Source organism: Branchiostoma lanceolatum, chromosome 8 (assembly GCF_035083965.1).
Source record: "Branchiostoma lanceolatum isolate klBraLanc5 chromosome 8, klBraLanc5.hap2, whole genome shotgun sequence".
Lineage (NCBI taxonomy): Eukaryota > Metazoa > Chordata > Leptocardii > Amphioxiformes > Branchiostomatidae > Branchiostoma > Branchiostoma lanceolatum.
Window position 1 is genome coordinate 15,174,990 of NC_089729.1, and position 27,886 is coordinate 15,202,875.

Below are 27,886 nucleotides of genomic sequence, written 5' to 3' on the forward strand. Positions count from 1 at the left end.
AGCAAATTAAGGACCCAAATATGGAATTTTTGGATATCATCATACAAAATTTGGCTGTTTTCTGACAGCAAACAATGCCATATACAGCCTTTTTCATAATGATAGTACATTACGTTTTATCTTGTCATTGCTTCCAGTTCCTGAACACCTTCCCATCCCTGGCAGAGTCTGTACTTAGTGTGGATGAAGTTGATTCCACTGAGGTTACTAGCAGTGCGCATGTGATGGTGAGGCCACCTATCAATTTGTCTTAGAATTGCAATGTATTGCTTGCAAAAAAAACACAACATTGTTGTCTGATGTCAACAAGTAACTGTGACTGTAATATTTTGACACTGATAGATGCATTTAGCAATGCCTCCATAGCTACTTTTTCACCTATCAAAAACATAATATTTACACTTAAAAAAAACATTTTTAGAGTTTTGACTGTAACAATGAAGCTTGTTTATCAATTATGTGTTGGTCTTTTATGCTTATAATTTTCTAGGACTATCTTGAGGTAGTATAATGAGTGGCTAATTTTTCACCTATTGTTAAAGATTTTGAAAAAAAGTAATTTTAGGAATTTTCAACCTATCACAATTGAGCTTTTTCATATCAATTATGGTGGTTTATTATGCTTAATGATCTTTATAGGACTATCGTGAGGTAGTTAGTGACGAGACAGTGAAGCAACTGCGAGCCATTAGACGGGCCTTGAACCAAGGACCAGTAGACGAGGAGAACATTGTTAAGGTTACAGAGGAAAGTGTGGAAGCTGTGGAGGTTGGAGCTGCTCCTCAACCACCCATCCTGGAAGGTATTATAACTGTATTCATTATCTTATCTTAGAAATGAAATGTATTAGGTAAGGTAAAGAACAACTTATAGCGCGACTTTTGTAGCAGGTACAAAGTATGGCAACAACTGCAGTAAACATAGAACAAGACATAAGTATGGAATAAAACTGTTCACTAAAATGACTATCTTAGGTTTTACATGTAAGTTGGGCTAATTTTGAGTATCATTATTTTTTCTAATAACAAAACAATCTTTTACATATTTACCTATTTTAACACTGGATGAGCTGTTGCATCTAAATGTATAATCAAATCTTTCTGTGGCATTGGGTGTCTTAAAATCTGAAGTATAGATGAAGGTCCCATAGCCTTTTTGAGGCTGTAAGAGGAGTGGGTTTGTATTAACTACTGTATGTCTAGGGCATGGTATTGAAAGGCAGAGCCCAGCCCTCTCCTTTCACCACCTTTCATTTTCTCAACCAAAGTCAGGTACCCATTTTACACATGGGTGGAGTGATGAAAGTTGTGTGAAGTACCTTTCCCATTAGGACACAGCATCTAGCTAAAAATGACAGGAATCGAACACATGACCTCTTGATCTCGTGTCCATTAGCCTAGCCACTCGGTCATTGGATAACACAAATGAAACACAGATTGTTTTCTTTCTCGGAAATTTGCAACATTGCATGCTGTAACAAAAGTTCCATGATAGCTGTGTCAGTGCCATGTTAAGTAGATACCTATGTCCCCCCCCCCCCCAAAAAAAATGTATAGAAGAGTACAGAATTTACTATAATCATCATCATCCACTGGTTTCTGCATCTGCAGTCGTGGAAATTTTCTGCATTTGCAGTCCTCTAAAAACTATAATTATATGAGGTTTTAGGGTTGAAGAGTTTAAGAATTCACCAATGTTTTGTACATTCTGTTTAACATTTCTTTTGTTGTCTATCTAAACGATCCCTAGCATCAGCACCAGAGAAGTTCTTCTCAGCATCAGAGCATTCTGATGAGGATATTACCATTTGGTCAAGGTAGGTTTATTGCAGTATCCGTGACAAGTTATTTTGTCACTCAACAATTTGTTGTATCAGACTGTATCTTTGTGTCAAACTTACAGAAAAATTGCAGAAAATTCAAAAAACAAAGATAAAGTTACAGAAATTTTGAGCTTGAAGATTATGTACAAGCAAGCTGTACATACATGTATCATCAGCAAGATATTTGTTGCTGTACAACATGTTGTTAAAGAAACTAGTTTTCCATTGTTTCTTCCAGATCCAAGTCCTTGCGTGAGCCAAACATTGATGACACCACTTCTGAGAGCAATCTGGTCAACTCTCTGGTCAAGCTGACCGTACGAGAAGTGGTCATCTCTGTGTCCAAAGCTAAGGATGGTGTGGAGGAACCGTACCTAATGTTGAGACTGGACGGAATGTGTACCGAGATGGCTATGACTACTTATGGGCTGTCTGTACAAGCTGGGCTGACAGAGTTACAACTGGTGGACAAGCTACACAGGGGTGAGACTGTTGAATTTGTTCAGTGTGCAGTTCATGTTTGTTTTGAGTATCATGATTGTGCTTCTAGGGATATATATTGTATAGAATACAACACAGGGTATTCCGTATCACCCAAGGTTCCAGCCCGACCGCGGGTAGGATTGCCCAACGGCTGTAGGCCGGAAGGCGATCCGACCTGCGGGAGGGCTGGGACCGAGGGTGATGCGGAATACAACGTGTTGTATAATTTTATTTATGTCATACCCACCCGAGAAAACACACATTTCAATGCGAAATGCGCCAAAAGTTGAGGAAGTTTTGTGTCCTCGAACAAAAAACTGTAACAACATTGATTTCAACCTCCGAATCCGGTATTCAAATTTGCGGCGGCGGCGCAACCCGCACGCTCGAAATAAATTCTAAATATTCTATGGAAGCCTGACGTGTGTGATACAACTCCCGAACCCTATGTGATACAGGAAATTATCACACGGTCCGGAACACCTGTATCAGGCCCAGGTATAACATAAAGCCCTATGTATGTTCTAACACCCCTATGTTACATGTAGCAATAGGGTTACAGATTCTGAACATAGCGGTGTCGGAACATTGGGTTTTGGGAACGTTTGTTTGAATTTTGTTTATTCATGAGAAGCTCAAATGGGCATGCAGGCCACTTTTCATTGAGGTCATGAGGAAAGAGGTAAGGATCAGATAAAATGTAACAGAGATACACTGTCATTTGAGTCCTAATAACTCTATCAACATATATCATATTATGTAGGGGTCAAGGGGTGTAACCATTCTTCCAGCACTTTACTCCAGAGGTCAATGATAATTTATGACTCAAAATCAGCAGAATGTCATTTTTAATTATACCCAGCTCTGTATCTGCCAGATTCAAACCTGTCCCAAATGAATGTGGAAAAGAATGTTAAATTCAACAAGGTAAAGAGTTGGGTTTAGATTGTGTAGGAAGTCAAGTTGAAGCTAACAGGGTATTGAAGTTACTGTAACAGTTGTTTTGTTCCTATCTTTATTTACATTTGATTTAATTTTCTCTTCCCTACAGGTAAGAAGGGCCAGTATACCCATCTACTCAGCTCAGTGTCCAATAAGAAGCTCATCAACATATTGTACAGAAAGGTATTACTAAGTACACTGCCATTATGTTCCAACACCCTTATATTCTGAATCCCCTTATGTTCCGACACCCCATTTGTCAAACACCTCAGTCTATGTTCCAACACCCCATAAGGCTTATATTCTGAATCCCCTTAGGTTCCGATGGAACATTTTTTTAAAATCTTCCCGACAGCCCTATGTTCGTAATGAGACTTTTTCCTCATAACTTTAACCATAATATAGGGGTGTAGGAATGTACATGTAGACGTGTTAGAACATAGGACACCCTTTACGGAATAGAGGGTAGGGGGGTAAAAATGGAGAGAAAAATTGTAAATCGAAAATTTGCACCAGAAGATACTGCTTATAGTAGATAACTGTGGAAATGCATCAAGCTACATTTTATGGCAGTTCAATGTTAGGTATGCAATCTCTCAAGGGCTCTATAATCTTGTCAATAAACCATTAATCAACTGTTAAATCAACAGGTGGACCCGAGCTGCCCAGAGTTCAGGTCCAGGTTTGGTTCCACGGAGCAGTCTGTAGAGGTGGAGTTCTCTACTCTAACCATCGTCATGCACAAGGAGAGCTTCCTGGACCTCAAGGACTTCTCCAACAAGTTTCTTACCAGGTGCCTTATTTCTTCATCTTAAGGGAGTGTAGTAATGTTTCAATCTGCGGTGTCTAGTTCTGTACATCCTCCCAGCAGACCCGATATGGTCATTACCTCCCATAGCGGCCCTGCCCTTCCGAGCCCCTGAACATGGTTCTGGCGACGTCACCACCAAACAGCTTTCAACCAATCAGAGGGTTTGCTAAAGCTCATTTTGAGCAAAGCCGCAAAGGACGCTGGTAAGCTATCAGCCGATCAGCTTACATCTTACATCGCTACTTAATTATTCATGAGCAACCAATGAATGTTTGTGCCAAATAAGGCTAGCTCATTAATTATTTATGAGCAACTGTCACAGATGTCCCCAGAACCCCAAATCTCCATTCAAAAGGTCAGGGCTGAGACCGGGAGGGCTTGCCAAACATTTCCCGAGCGGGTTTCAGCGCTGATAAAGGAGGCTGGATCTGTATAGACGTGTTAAACTTTGTGTGCCCTATGTGAATGCAATCTGCTATATATCTCTGGTTGCCTTGTTTTAATTGGTTTCGGGGGTCAGATTATGATTTTTTTAATCAAAAAGGACTTTTAACAAAAACATTCCTGTTAAGATAGAGGTACTAGATATTAAGGACTACTGTTTTAACGTAGATCCTTATCCAATATCGATATTATATTTTTCTCTGGTAAAGTTTTTTCCTGAAGAAGGCCACACTTTGTTGCTGTTCATTTTATAGATGATATTGAGTCCATGTTTCTTAATCCTTTTGTGGGTTGTCTCTGACATTCTGTCATTTTTAGTCTCTCACCTGGGACAGAGAAGGATAGAGAAAAGGAGGACAAAATGAAGGCTGAAGAAGAAGAAGAAGAATTGGGCACTAAAAGGAAAACAGCAACTGTGGCAGAAGAGGAAACAGAGCCTACCAAAGGTTGATTGGAAGGCAAACTTATTTGCATTTATAAAGTAAAATGTTTGCATTTTGCAAGTATTATATGATCATTACAAGGTACTTGAATGTATGAAATGGGTTAACTTTTTGATTGATGCTACATGATGTATTGAATTGATCAAAATGTACCAGTGCATCCTATCAGTTTTTCAAAATTCAAGTGCTATAATCTTTTCTCTTTCAATATCTATCTCTTCCAGAGGATTCATCAACTGTATTGCTGCCTGCAAATGTAGTGAGGATGAATGTAGCTGCTAGACTGGGCAACCTGGGCATCCTGCTGTGTGATAACTACCACACACTAGCACAGATCAACATCAAAGGTACCGCTGTTAGATCTGGGTTAACAAGATTATTAGATCTAGGTTAGCTAGATTGATAAATCTAGGTTAGCTAGCTTGTTAGATCTGGGTCAGCTAGACTGTTAGATCTGGGTTATCTAGACTGATACATCTGGATTATCTAGACTGTTAGATCTGGGTTATCTAGACTGTTAGATCTGGGTTATCTAGACTGTTAGATCTGGATTATCTAGACTGTTAGATCTGGGTTATCTAGACTGTTAGATCTGGATTATCTAGACTGTTAGATCTGGGTTATCTAGACTATTAGATCTGGATTTTCTAGACTGTTACATCTGGGTTATCTAGACTGTTAGATTCGGATTATCTAGACTGTTACATGTAGATCTGGGTCAGCTAGACTGCTAGATCTGGGTTATCTAGACTTCTAGATCTGGGTTATCTAGACTGTTAGATCTGGGTTATCTCTAGACTGTTAGATGTGGGTTATCTACATATGTAGACTTAGATCTGGGTCAGCTAGACTGTTAGCTAAGCTACCATTGGATGGTTAGATGTAGGTTATCTTGACTGTAAGATCTGGGTTGCCTAGACTGTTAGATCTGGGTTGCCTAGACAAATTTGGTAAATAAAGTCCTTATATTCTGTACATTGTATATTACAAAAAATGTTCACTTTTTCAGGACTGGAGTCCAACATCATTCAGATGAGGACAAAAACTATAGTCCGGGCCAGGTGAGTATATGTTGAAACTTTCACTAATTAAAAGCAGAAGTCATGATGATCATCATTTTGACTGATTTTCTGTTTTCATTGATATGATATAAAAAAACAAAGATTACATTTTTTTTCATATTTCCTAGACTGGAGGACCTTTTAGTGCAGGACAGTGCTCAGAGCACTTTGTATCCCAGGGTAAGTGCTATTAACCTTCAGTCGGCTAAGGTACTATTTGGCACCAAATCTATATTTGATTATTGAGTTATACTGTAGGGAGAAGGTCAATTTGTGAGTGACAATATTTATTGCATCTTAGATACTACTTTCTGTTGCAGATTATGGGAAGTTTTGTACTAATATTGAAAGTGTTTATGAAATCTGTGTGGCCCTATATGATGAGTACTGTTTCAAATCATTCATAATGTTTTATTCCACACTTAGGCCTACTAAGTTCACAATATTTCTGATCATTCACAGATCTTATGCATTGAAGATGAAGATGTATTTAGCATAAAGGTTGGTCTCCTTTTTACCCAAACTTCATTTAATAATTTGAATGTGTATAATGATTATATGTTCTATTGAAATGTTCCATCACAACTAACAAATAAGCTATTTTCTTGTACTTTTAAATGTAGTTTTTAGTCATTTACATGTACTATTTAGCTGCATTCCAAATCTCAACATGTAAAAGGCATTTTCAGGATTGGTGCTTTAAATGGCCTAAGACCACATTTCTAGTCAACTAATGATTTTACTTTCAAATCATCCCTTCACAGTTTGTAGCCTACAACCAGGCTGCTGAGGCTACCCCTTCTCTAGGGGTCCTGGACTATCACTGTAAACTCAGGCTAGGGAGGCTGCAGCTGGTCTATTTGCCCAAGTTTGTCAGCAACATCACGGTAAGTGAAACAAACAGCAGAGCTAATTTTTGTCCAATTTCAGATTAGCTTCATAGATCTCAACATCACTTTCATTAACAACACTAATAAAAATGTACAGGCAGTTAATATGTAGAGCAGAGGTGTGTTTTGCCAGTTGACGTACAATAACCCAAATTAAGCCATACAGCATGCTGAAAAGATATGCGTTACATTTAAGGGCAGTGATATCAGTCAACTGATACATGTAGCAGAATGATACAAGTATTCGTACATGTACAAGTAACGTTGGGTAACATAAATTCGGGATTTTTCCGATAATGGTTGACTGAAATCAATCTAGCAGAACAATAAACCATCCTTTTTTTCTATTATTCTGTCAGTATCATGTACTATCTTTGCACTAATCATATACATGGTAGATTTTGTCTCTAGTCGTGCTGACACCATAATATTTCAACTTGAAACTACCGTCCGCCGCACGCACAATGACAGTGTTGTCGGACAGGGGGGCACATTAATTCGGGAGAGAAGATTCGTCTTGAATATCTTACCGCTAATCACATTTTATACAGCAGCTATTCGTTCCATCCTTGGCTTGAGGAGAGTGCTATGGATATAGACGTGTCCAAGTAAAAAAAAATACACGAAAAAACGGCCGCACCGCACACATCAGGCCTTTGCTAACATCCCGTTTATTGAGTGGGTTGAACGTCACTCAAAGTCGATCCCCACCGTCATGGCAACGTGTACATTATTCATGGCAAGTTAGCTGGATGCCGTAGCAATGGTTATACTACTATGTCCATGTGTTCCTTGTTGTGTTAGGAGCAAACTTTGAGGAAAATATCATCTTCAGTCCACTATCACACGCAACATTTAGACAAAAAAGTGTTCCTCACAAACCTTTTGTCGTCTGCCTGACGACATGATTCTGGGTAACAATATGGCGGCGGGAAAATACACGTGCCGTAGGTTGTAGCAACAAAGAGGAGTTTTGATGATTGATCACACTTAGAATCCAGTTGCAAGTTAGCAAAAGAGATTGTAATAAGTTGTCTTATAAATAATTGTGTTTAGCAGGCAGGAGATGTGACATTTGTCTTATAAACCAGCGAACAACCGTGCAGTGTGAGTCTCCCACGAAGCCCCCAGACTCTGTCAATAAGGGACGGAGAGTTTTTGACGTAGCCAACTTCTAATGCATGGTTATCGAAGCTTTTCAGACAGTGTTCTGAATGTGTTAGTCTGTCAAGTTTGCATTTCTAGTGGTATTACTGATGTTGCATCTAGCACATATCCCTAAATACCCCGTTTTCGAAAAATCCCGAATTTAAGTACCCCACGAATTTATGTTACCCAACGTTACAGGCACAAATTATGTAATCATTATGGTAGACATTACAATCTGGCAGAATTGCCAATTCCGTTGACAGAAATTGCGGTTGGAATCTCTGTTGATAGAGGTCATGATCAGGATGCTAGGAAGGTGTTAGGGTGGTCTTCCATTTTTGAATTTTTAGTTTCTTATAAAATCTAAAAATCTTATACAGTAAATCATGAATCAAAGTTGACAAGTTCTGATTATCTTTTTAATTTCTGCACATGCACAGAAAAAAATAGTTTCTAATTGAGATGTCTACCGGCAGAATTCTACAGTATAGTATCTAATGAAGTTTCTGTTGACAGAGACTCAAATCGTTTACCAGATACATTTTTGTCTGATTTTTTCCTCAGGATTTCTTCAGTCCCTTCAGTGCACCAGCTGTTGCCACCCAGGCTGTTGACACAGCACAGATACTCTTGCAGCAGCAGGTAGGAGTTTTTTTTATTGCACTTCATTTGTGTTAGAGAAATTCTTGACTTCTGTACTCCAGTGTTCTTTGGCAAAGTCTATGTCAACAGTGCTCTAAAATAAAAGTTATAACATACTAGGTAGAGAAAGAAGTATGTTGTTTGCTTCCCATTAACAACACTTAAATACAGTAACCAATCTTGCTAGTTTCGTTGAAAATTTCTAAGACTCAGAAACAGACAAAGGGTGGAAAGTGTTAGACTAAGTGCAGTTTTTCCATTTCTGGTAGTATTCTGTTCCATTTTTTTCTGCTCTCATATTTCATAGAAGCACATTTCCCCATGTAGGGCCACATTTTTTTGTGTGTGGCCCATTTCCAGGCCAACAAATCATCATCATAATCATGGGTTACCCCCCATATGGCCTCATCAGGGGTAAAGTAGAGGGGGGGTATTGTGGATTGTACTGCCTTTTTTGTTGCAAGCTCAATCATCTGCCCGGCAATGAGGAGATCTATGCACAGAGTTCCTTATACTGAGGTCCCTGTATGCGGAAAGAATAATGCATGCATAATTGTCCTGAAATCTAAAAAAACAAACATTTTGGGCTCAAAGTTTGTTTTATTTCCTGTCCCTTTAAGATATGAGCAAGGATAATTGCAGGCTATGATCTTTATTGTTTATTGTTTATTGTTTATTGTAAAAACGACATCCATTAGTGAATTACACAGGAGCACTTCACTACTCTTCCTGGAGTCATATACATGATAACATATACATTACATTGGTACACATACACATAACATTACATAGTATATACATATTTACATCAATTTCAATTTTCTACCAGTTCAGAATGTTTGAGTCCGTTTTTAGTCTGTCTTTGATGAGTAGTGTGAAGGAGGATGGAACAGATGATCTGATGTGATGTGGAAGAGTGTGGTAGGATTTTGCGTACCGGGCCTGGAAAGACTTTGTTGCAGATGTTTAAGCCAGTATCTATCATACGTCATGCTGATAGTGTTTCATGCTTGCCTCCCATTCATGCCTTCTGTGATATCTGTGTGTACATTTTGTACGACCTTGTGGCGACCTCAGGCCGAGGAGATGGGCACGACCTTGGGGGTAGTCACATCCTCCGTCGACGACACCGTAAGACAAACAAAACACTTTCACAGATTTTTGGGTGATGGCTGCTTGGTGATCGGTTCTAAAACTGAACCTTTTTTTCATCACTATGATTACTCTTCATCTGAATTGCTTGATTAAACAGCTTTAAATTACTAGTAACCAATACATTTTTTAAGCCAATTTTCAACGCTTGAAAAAAGGATAGGGGATGCGATTAATGCAAATACGTATCAAAGGGTATCTGGCCATTGGTCATTGTACATGTATCATTGATACCGATTGCCCCAAACTCCTCAACAGACTCCCTTTGCAATATTTTGTGCTGCAAATTGTCACAAATTACACCTCCAATAATGCAATGATTTACAATTATTGCATGAGTGTTTCCAATGTTACAACTGAACATATTTTTTTTCCTTAATTAGAATTGATTGTAACAAGACTCCAGAAAAGGAAACCAAAATGATTCAAAATTTCGTTTTGAGGAATAAAATTCTAGTCAGAGCCTTTCCCACTAAACATGAACATGGTCAAGTTGAAGACCTTAATGATAATGCAAGCAGTGTTATTTCATTTTCAAACCTACATGTGTATACAATTTTTCCCCAAAGGTCAAAGATGTGGAGGATAGGGGTCACCGCGTAGGTCTCCATATCGATATCCAGGCACCAGTGGTCATCTTACCAGAAACATCCACCTCTCCAGACGCCTTATTGGCCCGACTGGGTGACCTCAGTATCAGGAACAGCTTTGTCCAGGAAGAGAGAGTGCCTGTGGACAAGATCGTTGTCAACCTGAGTTCCATGCAGGTGTCAAGGTAGGTGGCCCTGACCCTGGTGCTGAAAACACAATTGTTATGTTTATTGGATGTAAGCCAGTCTTTTCCTTGTATTACAGCCCTATGATCAGGCAATCTTGTTTCAGGGAGTCAAGAAGATTCTTAACCTTCTCCCTGCTGCCTTATCCAATAATCAAAAGAGAATTGCTAGCCAAATGGCTACTTCAGTGATCTAAAGGTTGGCTTGTTTGAGTAAATTGAGGAAAACGTACATCAGTTCTATAAACCTGTTTTTGTATCAAAGACGATATGGATGGATTACAGTGGAGCTATTTTTTTTGCAACCTAAGTGTGTTGATGAGAAAACTAGCATATTTTTAACTGTCTGCTGTCTTTTGTCAGTGTCCATGTCAAAGACAGCAGATGCTGTCTGAAACGTCACCATTTACAAAACTTATCCATTTGCTTGTCAATGAGTAGCTTTTGTATTGAGTATATCATTGCGGGGATGTCTTAATCTTCATTGACATTCTCTTGTATATTTTTCAGGGCCAAATTTGGAGACCAGCAGACTCTGAGTGCACAGCGACTGCTTCTGGAGCCAGTTGGCCTCCATGTGGAGGTCTGCAGACTACTACGAGTGGGGAACTCTAGTCTGCCTCAGATCAGTATTTCAGGAAAACTGGAGAACTTCAAGGTATGGCACTGATGTCTCTTTATATTATTTCATACGAATGTTCATCTGTGATGGTAATCAACGTCATGTTGATAAATTCACACGCTATTTCCATACACAAAGTGAAGCCCTTTACCAGCAAGCTTTCGACAAGACCTGTGGTCCTTCTCAAGATTCTCTGCTGGGCACCTTTGACCTGTTGCTGACATTGCTCAGGTCAAGTGACATAGGCTTTGGGTCAAATAAACTCGAGAAGGACAAGAGTACTGATCAAAAGCGTGTTGTTAAGTGCAGAAATAGCATGTAAATTTATCAATATAGACATGTATATGTCATTTCTTCAAGATATGGCAAGCTGTTTTATTTGCTACTAAAGGCTCTTCATGGGTTTCCTTGAAAGATTAGTAGAAATTAATAGCCTTGCCCTTTTTACCACAGATACACCTCGGACAGCCTGATCTAAAAACTATCTTTGCTATCCTGTCAGGAGAGGAAGAGAGTGAAGGTAGCTGCAAGATTCTTTTCACAATTTTGTTATGATAATTTGCATTATTGAAATTAATTGTGTATCACTTATATTATAAGTTATAGTATCACATTATTGTTATTGAAAATTTGTCAAGTGTAACCAATGTAAAAACATCTGCAGGCTTCAAAAAGTCCCTTAAAACATTTTGAGATAAAAATTGAATTAACATTTTTCTTGCAAAAATTGACTGGACCACCCAGTCCAAATTATATCTATTTTTGTTTTAAATTCCCCACATTCTGCCATAAGATACATGACAAGCCATACTGCTTTCTAGATTGTTTTTTTTAACCTCTTAAACTAGATGTTCCCAATGTTTACATTTTGCTGATAGGTATTGTACATTCTTCACAGGCATTGTAGAAGTGGACACCCCGGAACAGCAGCAGGAGGAACAGGACCTTGAAAGTGACAATGATAATCCACAGCAGTCAGGCACCCAAGAAGTTCAACCTGAGACAGCCCAAAGTCCCATCATCAGGACCAAGCTGACCCTGAAGTTTGACATGGATGGCATGGATCTCATCCTGTACAAGACCAACAACGCAGAGTCCATATTCTACTCTCTAGACCAAGACGGCTTCTCCCATTTTCAACTCCACGGGATTTCAGCAGATGTTGAGACTAGAGACGACAACACAATAGAAGCATGCTTCTTCCTTCAGATGGTGATGCTGGATGACATCAGACCAAAGTCTCCTCTTGCTGTCAAAAAGATGATCTATCATTACAACAAGCAGGGTGCTTCCAATGATTCCATCGAGCAAATGCAGTGGGAAAATGACAGTGCAGCAGACAAGGAGAATGGGAACATACCGCCAGTCGTGCTGACGACGTTAGATGTCGTGGACGCCGCGTCGGCTCTGAAGTTGCACAAACCGCTGGTCAAAATGACGTACAAACAGGATAAAGATAGTCAGGACATTGATCTTACACTGGAGGGACTCCGGATCAATCTGTGCATCCCTTACCTGCTTGCTGTGGCAGAGTTCTTTGCAGTCAGTAACGCCAGTCAAGAAGGTGACAGCGGAGAAGGGTAGGCATCGTTTAATCTCACATTTATGAAACTGAGACAGAAAGGCCTTCCTTTGTTTCAGTTTGAGTTTTGTTATCAACATATCATAAAATCTGTTTCAGTCATCTGTTGCCTTTTTGTAAACTGTTTTGTAATTATGATTGTCATTATTATTATGATAGAAATCTAAACTTCTTATTTTACCCTTTATGTCTCCATTGTGTTGCAAATATAGAGCAATCTTTAAGTTATCTTTCTAGAAGAAAATAGCTAACTTGGTTATTCAGTGCTACTAAGATTTGTAGAATTACTATATAATAGGCAAATAGCAAGGTTGTTGTGTCCTAAATCCCATTTACAGTTCCATATTGTGTTTACTGAATTTAAAATACTCTGAATTTGTTGCAAACTACCTTGTTTTGTTCTACAGAAGCAACCCAACAGAAGGTAGGACTGAATCATCTCCGTCTGTAGCCTCTCCCCCTCCCACCCCCACAACCCAGACTGCACAGCCAGGGAGAACGTTCAAGGCAGTTGGACGGCTCTCCAAACCAGAGATTGTGCTTTTTGCCTACCCGTCCAGCAAGGAAAGCCGGATCCTTGTACTAAGAACTGAGATCGACTTCAACTACGAGAAGAACTCTCTTCTGGACAGCTTCAGTGCGGCAGTGAACCAACTCGAGGTCTTCTCCTCTTTGTACTCCTCTCTTATTCTTCCTGAGGGAAGCTGTAGCGTCCTGAGGCCGTGTAACATCAAGTTCGAACGGACGGTCTCCCCTCCAGACAACAAAGAGACGCTGTCGGCAGAATTTGGGGACATCAACGTTCACATCTCTCCGACGGTACTCCACATTGTCATGGCGGTGCTACGCTCCTGGAACTCCGGTCAGGTCCTGGCGGACGCAGACGAGCCAATGAAAAAGGAACCGCTGACTGATCTCTGGAGCCCCAAAGCCGTTTTGCCGAGCAAGTTCAGGAGGAAGAGGAAGACGGAAACTGGACATGGTGGTGCTACAGTGAAGAACAAGACACCTCCCCAAACGTTTGTGATCGATATGGACAATATCCTGTTTGTGTTGGAGTTGGAGGTCGGTGAAACGTACATGCCATCACTGTGCGTGAAGAGTGGGGTCGAAGCTATCATGAGTGACTGGTCTTCACAGGTTGGTGAAGAAATAGGTTTTAGATTTTTACTAGTGATGCTGAAGAAAATTCCAGAAGTACAATGTAAATCTCAGAATTTTATCCAGTTGTAGAGTTTGAATTGGCTTCATATCTTGTGTACCTTGACGTCTAACCTTCATAAACGTAACAATCTACCTAGCTTAGAAGAACTGCAGTTATGATCATGATTGTCCTAAGTTGTGTTTATAACCATGAATTACAATTAACAATCATTATAAGGGGTCACCATTGTTTAATCTTAACGATAAATGATTGAGATTACCAACTTACCTTTTTGTGGTTTATGTCAGTTGCCTGGTACAGTTGCCATTTAGTATCACGCGACAATTCTATATGCGTGGAGCCTTAATGACTTTCAAATGATTAAGTATCCTTATTGTTGCTCAAACCAAATTTTCCTCCTACAGATGCGGATGAAGGCAGATGTCCACCTTGAGGCAACATTCCACAATGAGAAGCTAGGTGTGTGGGAACCCCTCATTGAGCCCATCATGGAGAAAAATGGAACGTACAGACCATGGGATATCTGTTTCAAGGTCGGTGAAATCTTTGTCATATAATTGTTTAATAGTTTTCATCTACAGCAAAGTCCAGTCTTGCTCTTTCACACTCACTGGACCTACAAACCTAATAGAACATTGGGACTAACCTGAAAATTGCTACTGCATTTCTTCTCATGATAAATAAGCTGGCACCTGAGAATGTTGAAGTTTCATTTGGAAGAGGTTTATACTGACAAATTTGAACCACATAAACAGTTGGTTTCATCATTGGAGGGATTCTGCTCACAAACCGTCTACTAGTATGTCATCACGCACGCCTGTAAATATTAGAACACTCCCCGGATTGATTAGATTACAATCTGAGTAATTCACGATGGATAAGTGCAAAATAAGCTGTTTTTCTTAAGATCATATTTTACGCGAGCCACGGCAATAGCCAGCAACATTGTATTGCCAATGGTAAAGATGTGACATTCCATTATTGTGATTACTAATGAGTAGGTTGAAGTCTAATATTTGGTTCTAGGATTCAGGTACATGTAGATGCCATCTTTGTCTGTTACCCAGATGGTGAATGCCCCGAGTAGGCATCTGTGCCCTACAATGTACGACTGTGAAGACTTCGGCAACATGAAGCCCGTAGACACGGTCGTGAGGACGGCCATGTACCGAGACGACAGTGATGAGTCCGAGACGAGTCCCGATGACACTGACAGCTTTGGAGACCGTGCTAGTCTGCTGGCAAGACGACAGAGAAGTTTTAACAGAGGTAAGGCACTAGACTATGCCAAAATGTATATGATGTAAGTAGTGGTGCAGGCACAGATTGAGTACATTGTTCCAAAGTCCTTCCCTTTGGGCTGCAGGATTCCTATTTTAAGCAACTCTAACTTTGAAAAATCATGTAACTTCTATTATGTCATGCCTGGGCCTGATACGGGTGTTCCGGACCATGAGATAACTATCCGTTCACATAGGGTTCGGGAGTAAAATGTATCACACGGGCTTCCATAGAATATTTTGAATACATTTCGAATGTGCCAGTTGCGCCGCCGTAGAAAATTCTAATACTCGATTCGGAGGTTGGAATCAATGTTGTTACAGTTTTGTGTTCGAGAACACAAATTAATACTCCCTCAACTTCTGGTGTATTCCGCATTGAAATGTGTATTTTCTCGGGTGGGTATGACATGAATAAAATACAACACGGTGTATTCCGCATCACCCTCGGTTGGGCTGGAACCTTGGGTGATACGGAATACCCTGTGTTGTATTCTATTTTTATATACCTCCCTACAAAAGTAGAGAGTTTACATGGAACAGTCTAATCTGTTCCAACGTATTGGTGATTTTTGTGATTTTTTCCTTGGAAATCGTCAGATCTTCATTAACCTCTGTTGTCTCATCATATGTTTCCCTTTTATGATTGGTTCATGTTGTTAAATGAATCACCATATCACTCCACAGATCAGGTTGATAGTGGAAGGGGAGTGGCTAAACCTGTCAAACACGTTTCCATGGAGACTGGCCCCGCCCACAAGTCTGATGCAGACGGAGGGGATGACGATGAAGAGGAGGGATTCTGGGATACGATAGAAAATGCACTGCTCTTCTCCAGCAGCTCTGAGTCCGAGGGTGAAGATGATGATGGGAAGGCACTTATACCAAAGTAGGTTTTTGAGTGTTTATAGAGTTGACATCTTATATTTAATACTGTTCATAATGCAAATCAATATATTATGATACCTGTATTACTTTTCTTTTTGCTAATTCAGTTTCTAAGCTAGAAGAAGCTGTAGACTATGGAATTTCATGGAATGATCAAATGATGAGCTCTGAACCACAATGGCTATTCCTTTTTAGTTTCTACATGTAGTCCGTGTTACTACGTTTTGAAGGATTTTATCAAGTCATTCATATTCTGATTGTGTCTGTCAAATTCTGTATAAATTACTATAATAGTTTTTATATTAAACAATCATTAGATTCCTGTAATACTTCTGTTACATTTGTATATGACTATGTATGTGGCTTCTTGAACTTATTTTAAGCAATCATGACCCTCTAAGAGAAGCTTGTTGCAAGTATGACTCATTGTCTTCTTGCTCATGTTTTTTCAGATTCGCCCCACCAGTTTCTGACTCCGACTCTGGGGAGGAGGCAGACAATGAGTCAGTCACGAGTAAATCCATTGATGAAGGTAAGTGAGATCGCTGCAATGCTAGTAGACAGTCAAAGGCAGGGTTTTCGGCCCAGAACCCAGCGGTCCTGGGTTCGACTCCCACTGACACCACTGATCTTTTACCCTTGGGAAACTTCTCACAACTATCCTCACTCCACCCAAGTGTAAAAACGGGTATAATTATGTGTGTGGGTCATGACACTAGCAATAGCTACCTGTATCCCACATGTATTGCACTGTAACAGTTGCAATTCTAACAAAATCAAAATTAAATCAAACAGTTGTTTCAGTTACTGATGAGAGGTTACGTAAATACTACCTGAAACATCTGACTATTACCTAAATCTATCCAGTTTCTTGAGTAACTGTCACCTTGCGTATCTGGATGTCTTAACCCTTGCCAAACTGTTGTCTAATGTAGCATTAATGCCAGAAATACATATGCAGCACTAATGCTTGGTTAGTGCACACTGCCATGGTAATTTCATGGTAATTATGGCTATCCAAATACCAGTCCCTCAATGTCCTAGCAGCCATGCCTTGGACCAAGGTTTGAACCAATTAGTTGGCATCATTCCAGCATTAGTGCTTTCTGCCAAAGCCTTCAGTCATGCTTGACCTATACATTAGCACCCTGCAACAACTGGGGTTTTTGACAAGGGTGGACTGTAGTTAGGCTCAGAGGATTAATTTGATGTGACCACCCCCACTGGCACCAGCCAGGGGAAAGGATTTCCACTTCCCCTTCAGTCCAAGAAGACTGGGTGATAAATGATAATTAATGGACAGGGGTGTATGTTGTCATTAATGCTCTGTTCCAAAGGGAGCAAAGGGAATCCAGCATTAATGCCCAACGTGCTCCGCTAAGGAGCGCATAGTGCAGGCATTAATGCTACATTAGATAACAGTTTGGCAAGGGCAACCTTCATCAACATGTGAACCCAACTGTTATGACACCCCCCTCCCCCTACAGTTGATGCCCCCACACGAGATGAGGAAGAAGAAAAGATGGCGACATACCTCGTACTGGACTCTGCTGACCTCCTGCAGATCACACTTACTCCTGAAGCTATTGGTGCCATCAAGGACATTGCAGAGGTAACTCTAGTGTGAGACCTAATTTACATTTGTGCGAGAGCTATATGGTATTTGCCTGTGGTAAATTTGCACCTTGCTTTTGGTATAAGGTAGCATAATTGTGGGGGAACAATTTATTACATGACTGTCGCCTGAAGCCAACACTTGATATGAGCTCTTTATATGTCTATCTGCTTTACAATAAACACCCTCCAGATTAATTTTCGTCGTTGAAAATTGAAAAATCTTCAGACTTTTCCAGAGAATCTTCAGACTTTTACAGGAAATCTTCAGATGATTTCAAAGAATCTTCAGATTGTTTCAACGAATCTTCAGATTGTTTAAAAGAATCTTTAGATTGTTCTGAGATTGGCTTGAAAAATCTGAAGATTGTTTAAAAGAATCTTTAGATTGTTCTGAGATTGGCTTGAAAAATCTGAAGATTGTTTTGAAGAATCTGAAGATTGTTCTGAGATTGGTTTGAAACAATCTTCAATATGAGCTCTTTATATGTCTATCTGCATTACAATTTTAGAATTGATCATAATTGCTATCAGCAACAATGCATTTTTGTATGTACCTCTTGTATACTAGAAAATTGTTTTCTTGCACTTGTGCACTTAGTCTGCTTTGGTGTTCTTAGAGAATTAGATCCATATTAAAATCGTGTTTGTGTTATCTAGAGAAAAAAATGTCTCTCTACGTGTTCAATTTTATTTTTCTCTTTCAGGCTTTCTCAGCTGGGCCGTCTAAGCCCTTTAAGACGGGAAAACCAGAGTTCCCATCCGTGGAAATAGAGAACAAGCTTGGTTTCCACTTAACTGTTCATGTACATCCAGATCTGCAGGTATGGATATTAGAAATCTTTTGATAAGTTGAAATATTATTTAAGATTTGAAAAAAAAATCACCTGCTTGGAGTTGTAATGATAGATTACTCCAATAGCCTCACCCAACTCTGTCAAAACGCAGAAATGCAAAATGAAAAATTAATATAGAAATGCAAATATTTGATGGACATGCAGCCACTCTCTTATTGGTCAAACCGGTAATTGCCATGCACACTATCATTGGTTGAACTGCTAATTGTGACAGTCAGGATCGGTCTGTAGTGATGAAAAATGCAGATATGAGTGAAGAGAAACTTTGTTTTGTTGTCTTCATATATTTATGATATTCGACTCACGGGAATTATGATAATCGTCTGCTGAGTTTTGAAATCATTTGCAAAGAGATTGATCGATCTTGCTATGGCCAAACCCCTTTGAAAAAAGGTTTTAAAAGTGGTTGTCAATAGATAATGACAAAGTATTTCTAAGCCAGGCAAGCAGGAAATCTAAATGTTTTATCATGGTATTTCAGATAGAAGAGGTGAAAAGTGAAACTATCACCATCCTCCATGAGGAGAGGAAATCACCAGAAGGAGAAGAAGAGGAGGAGGACACTGTTGACTGCTTTAAGAACCCCTTTAAGGCCCGGTAAGTGGTTTTAACACATTCCTACAGACCCTCCTTTAGGTCTCCGCAAATGAAATGCAGGGAAAAACCCAGTGAATTGTGCAATGTACTCAGGACTTCCATGTTTAAGCATCCCACTAGGAGAATCATCTGAATATACAAAGGAGACAATGAGAAGGGCTCTTTCATCTTGTCATATTTTACATGTTTACTACAATTTTAGGAGGTACAATTTTTGTAGAACATACAATGGGTCAGGCCATAGAAACTTCACAAAGTTTAACATGCAGTTGCAATGCCAAGTGCCACCATACAAATGAACATCATGTCTTTAGGCTAAGGTAAAATGCTATTCAATGTGGTAATGACCATGTGTATTTTTTTGCAAGATATCTATCTTCACAGAGTAACTGCACATACAATCTTGCTGCTGTGTTTCACTGAAGGGCTGTTTTACCGGCTATATAGATACAGATACAATGATTGATATGTGCAGTGTGTCATACTAGTCCAGTATGTATATACAAGTTGAACCATACAATCAATGCTGTATCACCGAATACAATGTAAGTTCTGCGCAAATCAAGTCAATTATTCCTCAGTTTGATATTTTGTTATGATTTTGCATTACCCAGTATTGTTTGAAAATTAGCTGTTGGTTTTGTTGTTGTTTTGCTGATTGCATGTTTCATAACGTTCCTTGTCACCAGCGACCCCCCACAAGCCACGCCTCCCGACCCCACCATGGAATCCCTAGGTTTCCTAGCAACCCCCGGTGATAGACAGCAGCTGCCATTTGGCCCTCCCCAGTCACATGTGCTGTAAGCATGGAACATAGTCTGCCAGGACTTGTACAACATGGAAAATACTATTTTAACCTTTAGCACTCTAAAGTAGCCGTTTGGCACCCATTCCCTATTGGTTACACAGTTAGGCTGCAGGGAGAAGGTTAGTAATAAAAAAAAAGCAAGAATTTTTAGAAAACCCAAAAAAAGCATTAAGATTTCTTTTCGCGCATTAAAAAATTCATGCAAAGATGCCTTTGGAAACTGCGTCATTAAATTCTTTTCAAGGAATTTGAAGTTTGACATCTAAAGTTGTGTAGGGGCCAAGACTTTTAAAGCAATCAAATTCAAATGTTTGATTACTTTTAGCACTATTCTTATTGGAACAGAACTGTGAAAATGGACAAAAAGCATCTGAATTACTCTGCACAGGTCTGAATTTAAAGAAACCAGTTGTACAAGCCCTGGATTGTGTGGAAACAAACTCGTGGTGGTTTGGACGCTTTCACTTCCTCTTGATGTTCATCCATGCAAACTCATCTTCAAGTCTTGCCCACTAACATGTAGCCGTAGAGAAGCCACAGTACACTAGACAATTGAAGATGCATCATGCTTTACCTTCCTTGTCGACTAATATGCATTGCTTACACTCCTTGGTAGCACACACCATTATCTGTGATGCACAGCTTTTAATATCAACCTTCTTGAGCAGACTTGGCCAATTTCCTGTTGTGTGCTGGTTTTTGGTTATAAATGCTATCTATTAGCCTTTTAGTAGTTGCTTTCTTTCTAATTACCTAAGGTGTAAGGTACAGAAAATTTGTAACAACGGCATTGAATGAATATGTATTTTTAAGCCACATATGAAAAGTTTGGTATGAAAAAAGTTTGGAATTTGAGAAGAGCATGTGTATAAATATAAAACAAATGTTTGCATTTATTTACCAATTGATAATGGACACCAACATTATGTTTTGTGGATACTGTGGATGCATTGTTTTTCACTTTGAGATACAATACAATATTACCAATAAGACTTATTGCACATTCATTTTGATTCGTAACTATCAACTTTTGTTAGCTGTTTCATACTACAAATGTATGTGAGGTCAAAGACAAAATCATCAACACTTAAACAAAGAGAGTCAAAGTAATTATCATACATATAACCGGCAAAAAGTCTTATAGGGTCTTTGTTTATGCAGTTAAACTTAGTAGTTACTAGTAACTAGTGTAGCTAAAAGGAAAACGGGCTGTGCACTTTCACAAGATAGTCACCTACATGTACATGTACATATACAGTCAAACCTGTATTAGCGGTCACCTTTGCATAGCGGCCACCTGCCCATAGTGGTCACTCTTTGTCGGTCCCTTGGATTTTTCCCATTGACGTAAGCATTAAGAATTCGTCTATAGCGGTCACTGTCCAACGCGGTCGCGGCCACACGGTTTTCGGTCCCCCGGGTCTGGAAACACTGCCGAAAACGGTCCCGGCGCATGGTCGCCGCAAGATTTCTTTCAAATCTCGGCAGAAAAATATTGTCATTTTACTTTTTTATAGCAGTGTTACCCATAAAAATGTTGCCTATGGTTTTATTTTGCCCCTGGTGAGGGTTTTGAATTTCCAAAACCGCTAAGACGCCAGAAATTTACAGACAAAGAGAGTCTCTTGCGCGCGGTACATGTTGCCGACGCTTTGTTTACTTGGGTTACTTCTCTAGTAGTAGCATGGGCGAGCAGTTTGTTATGAATTATACAGACGCCTTTTATCCTCTACAAAAAGGTTTTAAAGTCATCAATTCTTAGTTTATGTGTTTTCTCCATTCAAAGAACTTCTTTGAAGAAATAAGTTTACATCATCGTCTTGTGGAAGTGGTCGGTAGACCAAGTTTGACTGTACACTGTACATGTATAGCATGTGAATAAATTGTTTCTCAGTGTGGCACTTATTGCTCGTGGTCAAAATCAACCGTTTCTATAGAGCGGCCACCTGTCCATAGCGGTCGATTTTGGCCAGTCCCTTGAGTGGCCGCTATAGGCAGGTTTGACTGTACTGTAAATACCTTTTTAAAAATTCTCAGGGATTTGATTTCATAGTAGGGAGAAAATGAAGTGGTTTTAGTTTGTGGTTGAAACAAGGGCTAGGCGTGCACAAGACAGAATAATCTTTTTCACTGTGATTTTAGGTTTGTGGTGAATTGGTCACCATAAAAACCACAAACATCAAACCACCGAAAAAATTCCAACATTTACAATCTGTCCTTTTTTTTAAAGCAAACCCAGCCACAGTAGCAGCAAACTTGCCTCAGCCTTTGCCAACGTTGGAAACTTGGCCCTTCTGTCAGGTGCCTTTGTCTACAATGTGGGTCTTCAGAAGAACCAGCCAGTTAAGACTAAGGACCACATCAAACTTGAGGTTAGGCTTTTGACTATACAACTTTAAAATTAGCTATATCCTTTTGTCTATTATATTGTGAGAAAGTTCAATGTAAAAAATTCTGTGAGCATTTACTGTATATTGATTTACTTTTGCGGTGGTTTTATTTTGTGGTACAAGGGAAAAGTAGTTTTTTATATAGCTTTTGTAGTTGAAACAATTCTGTAGTACTGTAGTTATACAAGGGAGACACATTTTGTGGTGTCATTATTTTGCAACAAAAAAAAACATTGCAAAAATTTGAAGTTTTAATGTACCTGACCCTTTCGTTTCTGGTTTGCTGTAGGTTCCTGGATTTGACCCCCTGCAGATTTCCTGTAGACGGGCAGGCTCTTTCATACACCAGATGACTCCCAGCAAGGTAGGAATGACAAACAAATAGATTAACAAGATCCCGTGATGTACATTATGTATTGTCTTAGCTCTAACTTTGAGTCATTTTATTCTAAAATGGGATTTTCAGGGACAGAAAGTCTGAGTGTACTGCCCAAGAAGACCACTCGGGGGACTGATAAAATCTGGTCTATGTGGATCCTTAATGCTTTAGTCAATCAGAAAAATAATCAAAATGACCACGCCTTTACTGTCTATTAACTGTCTATTGTATACCTTTGTGTTTTTAGAAGAAGGCATACAGTGTTGTTTGTGATGTGGAGATCAACCATGGCAGAAGGAGGATAACCCTCAGGTCACCACTACAGGTATAGTTTAACCCTCTCCTGCTGATCTAACCAACTCAATTTTGTCATCAATGTAATCCCTTAGCAGTGTAAAGGTTAAGAAATTTAATATACTAACAGGGTAAGACCAGTTTGTCTTTTAGTCGTGTTCAGTTTGCTTGAGATCATAATTTTTTGCTTCTGTGAGATTTATTTTTTCTTGAATGTCTGTTTTAGGTCAGCAACCAGCTTCAGGTATCCATGGTGATGAGCTGTGACCTCTCCCTCCTCCCTGACGCGGAAGACGGTTGCTATGAGACTGACGACAACAAACTAGCCCTGCTTGGTCACGTGAGCCCTGGCCAGACTTGTCCTGTACCTCTGTTTGCTGCTTACCAAGCTGCACTGGAGATCAGGCCTGAAGGAACAGAGTAAGGCAGAGTATTATAGTATAAGCCAGTTCACAGTTTAAAGTGTGCATGCACAGCAAGGTATATTGTGGGTTATATGTCAAAGGTGAAGGCCCCAAACAGATCTTGCCTAGACCATGCTTGAACCATGTCCAAACGTGTTTTGTTCATATCTCAGGGACCTTCACCTTTGACATATTGTCCATAATATTACCTGCAGTAAACTGCTCATGTGCATTTGAAACCATGAACAGGTGTATTTTAGCTTATGCCAGCCAGGCAGTTTATAGCTAGAAAGGAAAAGAGTAAAAACACTGACTCTATGAGTATAGTGCAGAATAATTTTTACATTATAGAGATTTTTTATCCCTTTTCTTTCAAAGTACAAGCTTTATCCACTGTTTCTTGGCACAAAAAATGAAAAACAAGTAGTTACTTGATTAAATCCTAATTACCTAGTTTAAAAAAGGAATTGAATTTTATACTTAGATCATTGTCTCAAACACCCAAAATTGTGTCTAACATGTGAAATTATTCCCACTGACACTTGCTAATGTATAAGTTTCTTTTCTGGTATATCAACACATTCACCCTGACCATTGACACTTTCCATGGTGCTGAAAATATAGTGCTGCTTTCATGGTGATGTAACTTCCTTAGCTTCGTCTCTTACTTTACCGAAGTACTGTAAACCTCTTACTTTTTACCTCTGAGTCATTACCAATGGGGGTATTGTTCTTGGTCTATCTGTTTGTTTGTCTTGGTGTGTGTTCAGGATTGTTCCCACTGGCCTGGGTCCAAAGTTGTATCAGGAGACCGGCAGTATGCAAAAGTTGATCTGGCCTGCATCCATGCAAATTTAATTGTCAGGCTGACGGGAAGTGAACATTCAGAGTGGACTAACTTGTGAAATGGAAATGCTCGTATCATATCTTGTAAAAAGATAGACAAAAATCCTATATATTTCGAGGAATAATATCTTTGATTTCTTGTTAGGTATGTTGGTCCAGAGGAGTCTCTGAAGTGGCAGGATGTTGCCAGTAACAAGGGTGTGCAGACTGTTGCATGTCAACCAGAGGAGGCGGGGGCAGCCATGTTTTTCTACAACGTTACATGGGAAGCCTCTCCTGTGAGAAGATCGGTTCAAAGGAACGTTAACATGAACACTGCTCCATACGGTACCCTGTGTCTCCATTCACCAGTGGTGCTACACAACTATCTTCCTTATGAGGCAAGTATTGATTACTCAAAATAACACTCAAGCAACTGGATATGATTTTGGAAACGGTCAGACATTTCAAGTAGCATCCGCTACTTTTTATCATTCCACAGTTGTTTTCATATTGGACTGTCTAAAGTTGTCTTCACTTCATCTACATATCAATTCATAGTGCGTGGTTAAAAAACTGCTGTTCGAAATCTTGGTCAGTGTCACTGATGAAAAGTAGTGGATGCTACCTGAAACATCTGTTTCCAAAATCCTATCCAGTTACTTGTCAATGAGTAACTGCTATTTGGCATATTTCTTACCTGGATGTCTAACCTTCATTGATGTTTCAAGTATTAATTGTAAAATTGAAGCATGAGATGTCATAAATGGTTGATTGGGTATTGCATTGTCAGTGTAGAAATTTCCTGGTGTTTTTTTTTGGTCTTTGCATGTTATCTTTGTCTGTAGTAAATTGGTTGTTTGTGTAAACTTTGTTGGTTTGATTAAGTGTTCCTTGAAATTTGGTGCGTTTTTGTTATTCTTGCAGATAGTATTTTGCTTATTCATGTAGAAAAAACATTTTGTTCCCACCGTGATATTTTGTTAGAGGCATATCTAGCATTTTGTTTCTTAAATGCTGGTGGTCATTTCTCAAGATGATGATGAGTCTATACTGGTGTAAGATGAACTGTTTTATTCATTTGTGTTAGTGCAAATCAGGGGTTAGAATTTGGGGGTCGTTCATTAACTATAACATCTACCACAGGTTAGTTACACCATAGGGGACCGTCCAGAAGTGTCCCTGTCTGCTGGAGTCAGTATCCCCTCCTGTAGTCTGGACATGGAGAAGAACCACAGGGTGGACGTCCACCTGAGGGGATACCAGGGGCTGGACTGGTCAGGGAAGTTCTACATCTCTCTGGACATGGATGAATATGAGATGGTAAGAAATTGCAACAAATGAATGAAATTAAGGTATTCCACTCCAGAAGCGGGTATCATAATTCATCAGAGACCAAATTGTTATGCTTAAATCCAGTTTGTTCTGTCAAATTTACCATAAGTTGAGGCCTGAAGGCAGGGCGAACATTATAGTGATCAAGTTATTGAATTTCACAACAATGCCAGAGTCCAATGTTTTCTACAAAAATACCAAAATCTCTGTATTCCGAGCCGCGATAGTCTTCAAACATTTTGTGTGCCTTCTTGAATGTATGATAGTCAGGATGCATTTGTATCCCAAAAAATATAATCTATAAAATAATATATAACCTATCAGAAAATAATCTTCTGGAGTAGAAAGCTTCTTTAAGTAGATGAATTCTAGTCAATCTAACATCCATCCCACATCTTTTGGCAAACAGGGGCAATACCCATCTCTATTTCTACACAAGTAGCTCTTGGATGGGCCTTGCAGGTCATTACAGTAGTGGCTACTCCACTGGTAGTGATGTATGCTCAACTTCTATACTGAGTCTCTTTCTTATAAGTGCTCTGTGATATGCAGAGAATGCAGTGTGTACCATTTTTCAAATCTTTGGTATGATCCAGGCGGGTTTTAAACCCTCAACCTTCCAAATGCAAGGCGGACACTCTACTCCCTAGGGTATAGTCAATGAATGAGTGAACAAAATAGACTAATGTTTCACTGACTGAATTTTATACTGAAGACTTTGCAAATATGTTCGCAATTTTTTTGTCTCACGTGATGCAATTCGAGCTGTTAATTTGTTACTTCAGATTAATGATCTGATCAAAAAAGAGTTACATTCTTGCAAAAATTGATCTTTTGTGCTGCATTACTGAAATTCCATATTCTTGTGACATTGCTGCTCCAGGTTGTCATGGAAACCACAAGTTTAAAGGGGGAGAAGAAGCAGATGGCCCTCGGAGTGCACACCACCGTCGGAGGCAGTCGGGATGTCTTCCTGTATGCACCCTACTGGCTGGTCAACAAAACAGCTCTTCCTGTGGAGTTCAGGGTAAGAAGGGTCAAAAGTCATGGATCATATGTCGAAAAAGTTTATAGGTCATAGTTCAGAGTTTATTAAACAGCTTTCCCTGTAGAGTTAAGGGTGAAAAGGGTCAAAGGTGTATGACACAGGGTCATGTGTAGAAATGTCCCAGGGTCATAGCTCAGAGTTTAACAAAACACCTCTCCACATGGAGTTAAGGATGAAAGGGTTAAAAGAGTCATATATCAAATTTAGAAAAGTCTATAGGTCATAGTTCAGAGTTAAACAAAATACTCTTCCTGTGTAGGTCAGGGTCAGAAGGTCTAAGGGTCAAAGCTCAAATGTAGAAAAGTATAAAGGTCATAGAGATAGAAAAATACTTGCGTCATAGTTTAGAGGTCTTTCAGTCAAATTTCAGAGGTTGTAAAAGTCTTTTGTAATTTTGATTTTCTTTAAGTCTTTGGATTTTAGTTTAGAGGTGCAAGAGTCAAATACAATGTAGATTGATAAATTCTATTGGACATATACCTGTAGTTCGTGCGAATGTACAAACAGTACAAATTTTAAAATTTCAACTACTAATACTGATCACATTGTTCTCTTGTTTACAGGGTGCAGGGAGCAGCACTGTTTATAAGGGTAACACAACCAACGACCCTGCTCTCTTCAGCTTTCACAGGCACAGGAGAAAGAAGGTGGGCAGAGGATTTGCATACAGCAAATTCAACTTATTAGCAACTATGGCAAACAGAAATGAACAGATTGACAATCACAAAATGATGTTAAAGCAAAGGAATCTTTGTGAAGTCTAGCTATCTCCCCATTTCCTTAAAATGACATTTGCATTTTCTACAAGCTAAAGCATCTTAGATTGACATTTATGAATAAAACAACCTAAGTTCAGTAAATTTTGCATAAATCTTCATGGCACGTTGCAATCAAAATATTTCTCTCACTTTGTTAAAACCTGTTCACCTTTTACCCCCTAGTCCTGGACAATGCTCCTCTGCAACTCTGCCAGAAAGAGAGAAACCCATAACGTGGTAGAACGTCACAGAATTTTAACTAACACATTAACGTCTTGAGATTCAGACTTGTGTTTGGTACCCTGTCAGTTTTCACTTGTTTGATGCTCTGTCTTCCTCTGAGTTTTAGTTTGTTTGATGTCGTGTGTGCCTCAGAGTTTTGTTTGCTGCCCTATGTGCCTCTAAGATTTAACTTGGTTGATGCAA

General features: G+C 39.4%; 2 protein-coding genes across 4 annotated transcripts in view; both read left to right on the top strand.

Annotated features, from left to right (window-relative positions):
• The window catches only part of LOC136440685 (intermembrane lipid transfer protein VPS13A-like), a 35,356-nt gene extending 21,828 nt beyond the window's left edge, over nucleotides 1–13,528 (top strand). Inside the window, exons 29-48 of the mRNA XM_066436785.1 lie at nucleotides 138–227; nucleotides 640–802; nucleotides 1,750–1,816; nucleotides 2,061–2,305; nucleotides 3,357–3,430; nucleotides 3,898–4,040; nucleotides 4,821–4,948; nucleotides 5,170–5,292; nucleotides 5,955–6,006; nucleotides 6,135–6,186; nucleotides 6,469–6,507; nucleotides 6,771–6,893; nucleotides 8,610–8,687; nucleotides 9,765–9,818; nucleotides 10,409–10,614; nucleotides 11,125–11,272; nucleotides 11,690–11,756; nucleotides 12,135–12,816; nucleotides 13,226–13,455; nucleotides 13,518–13,528. Coding sequence (XP_066292882.1) covers nucleotides 138–227; nucleotides 640–802; nucleotides 1,750–1,816; nucleotides 2,061–2,305; nucleotides 3,357–3,430; nucleotides 3,898–4,040; nucleotides 4,821–4,948; nucleotides 5,170–5,292; nucleotides 5,955–6,006; nucleotides 6,135–6,186; nucleotides 6,469–6,507; nucleotides 6,771–6,893; nucleotides 8,610–8,687; nucleotides 9,765–9,818; nucleotides 10,409–10,614; nucleotides 11,125–11,272; nucleotides 11,690–11,756; nucleotides 12,135–12,816; nucleotides 13,226–13,455; nucleotides 13,518–13,528 — 2,775 coding nt within the window. The remainder of the gene's footprint in view (nucleotides 1–137; nucleotides 228–639; nucleotides 803–1,749; nucleotides 1,817–2,060; nucleotides 2,306–3,356; nucleotides 3,431–3,897; nucleotides 4,041–4,820; nucleotides 4,949–5,169; nucleotides 5,293–5,954; nucleotides 6,007–6,134; nucleotides 6,187–6,468; nucleotides 6,508–6,770; nucleotides 6,894–8,609; nucleotides 8,688–9,764; nucleotides 9,819–10,408; nucleotides 10,615–11,124; nucleotides 11,273–11,689; nucleotides 11,757–12,134; nucleotides 12,817–13,225; nucleotides 13,456–13,517) is intronic.
• The window catches only part of LOC136439508 (intermembrane lipid transfer protein VPS13A-like), a 29,781-nt gene continuing 15,126 nt past the window's right edge, over nucleotides 13,232–27,886 (top strand). For 2 of the 3 annotated variants that reach the window (XM_066434926.1, XM_066434924.1), the window contains exons 1-17: nucleotides 13,232–13,958; nucleotides 14,388–14,516; nucleotides 15,051–15,252; nucleotides 15,951–16,152; nucleotides 16,604–16,683; nucleotides 17,639–17,763; nucleotides 18,473–18,589; nucleotides 19,104–19,219; nucleotides 19,909–20,019; nucleotides 22,258–22,399; nucleotides 22,707–22,781; nucleotides 23,044–23,121; nucleotides 23,317–23,510; nucleotides 24,486–24,720; nucleotides 25,466–25,642; nucleotides 26,538–26,681; nucleotides 27,266–27,349. In XM_066434926.1, the coding sequence (XP_066291023.1) occupies nucleotides 13,653–13,958; nucleotides 14,388–14,516; nucleotides 15,051–15,252; nucleotides 15,951–16,152; nucleotides 16,604–16,683; nucleotides 17,639–17,763; nucleotides 18,473–18,589; nucleotides 19,104–19,219; nucleotides 19,909–20,019; nucleotides 22,258–22,399; nucleotides 22,707–22,781; nucleotides 23,044–23,121; nucleotides 23,317–23,510; nucleotides 24,486–24,720; nucleotides 25,466–25,642; nucleotides 26,538–26,681; nucleotides 27,266–27,349 (2,517 nt within the window). In that variant the 5' untranslated portion in view covers nucleotides 13,232–13,652. The remainder of the gene's footprint in view (nucleotides 13,959–14,387; nucleotides 14,517–15,050; nucleotides 15,253–15,950; nucleotides 16,153–16,603; nucleotides 16,684–17,638; nucleotides 17,764–18,472; nucleotides 18,590–19,103; nucleotides 19,220–19,908; nucleotides 20,020–22,257; nucleotides 22,400–22,706; nucleotides 22,782–23,043; nucleotides 23,122–23,316; nucleotides 23,511–24,485; nucleotides 24,721–25,465; nucleotides 25,643–26,537; nucleotides 26,682–27,265; nucleotides 27,350–27,886) is intronic. The other variant, XM_066434925.1, reaches the window with a different exon arrangement.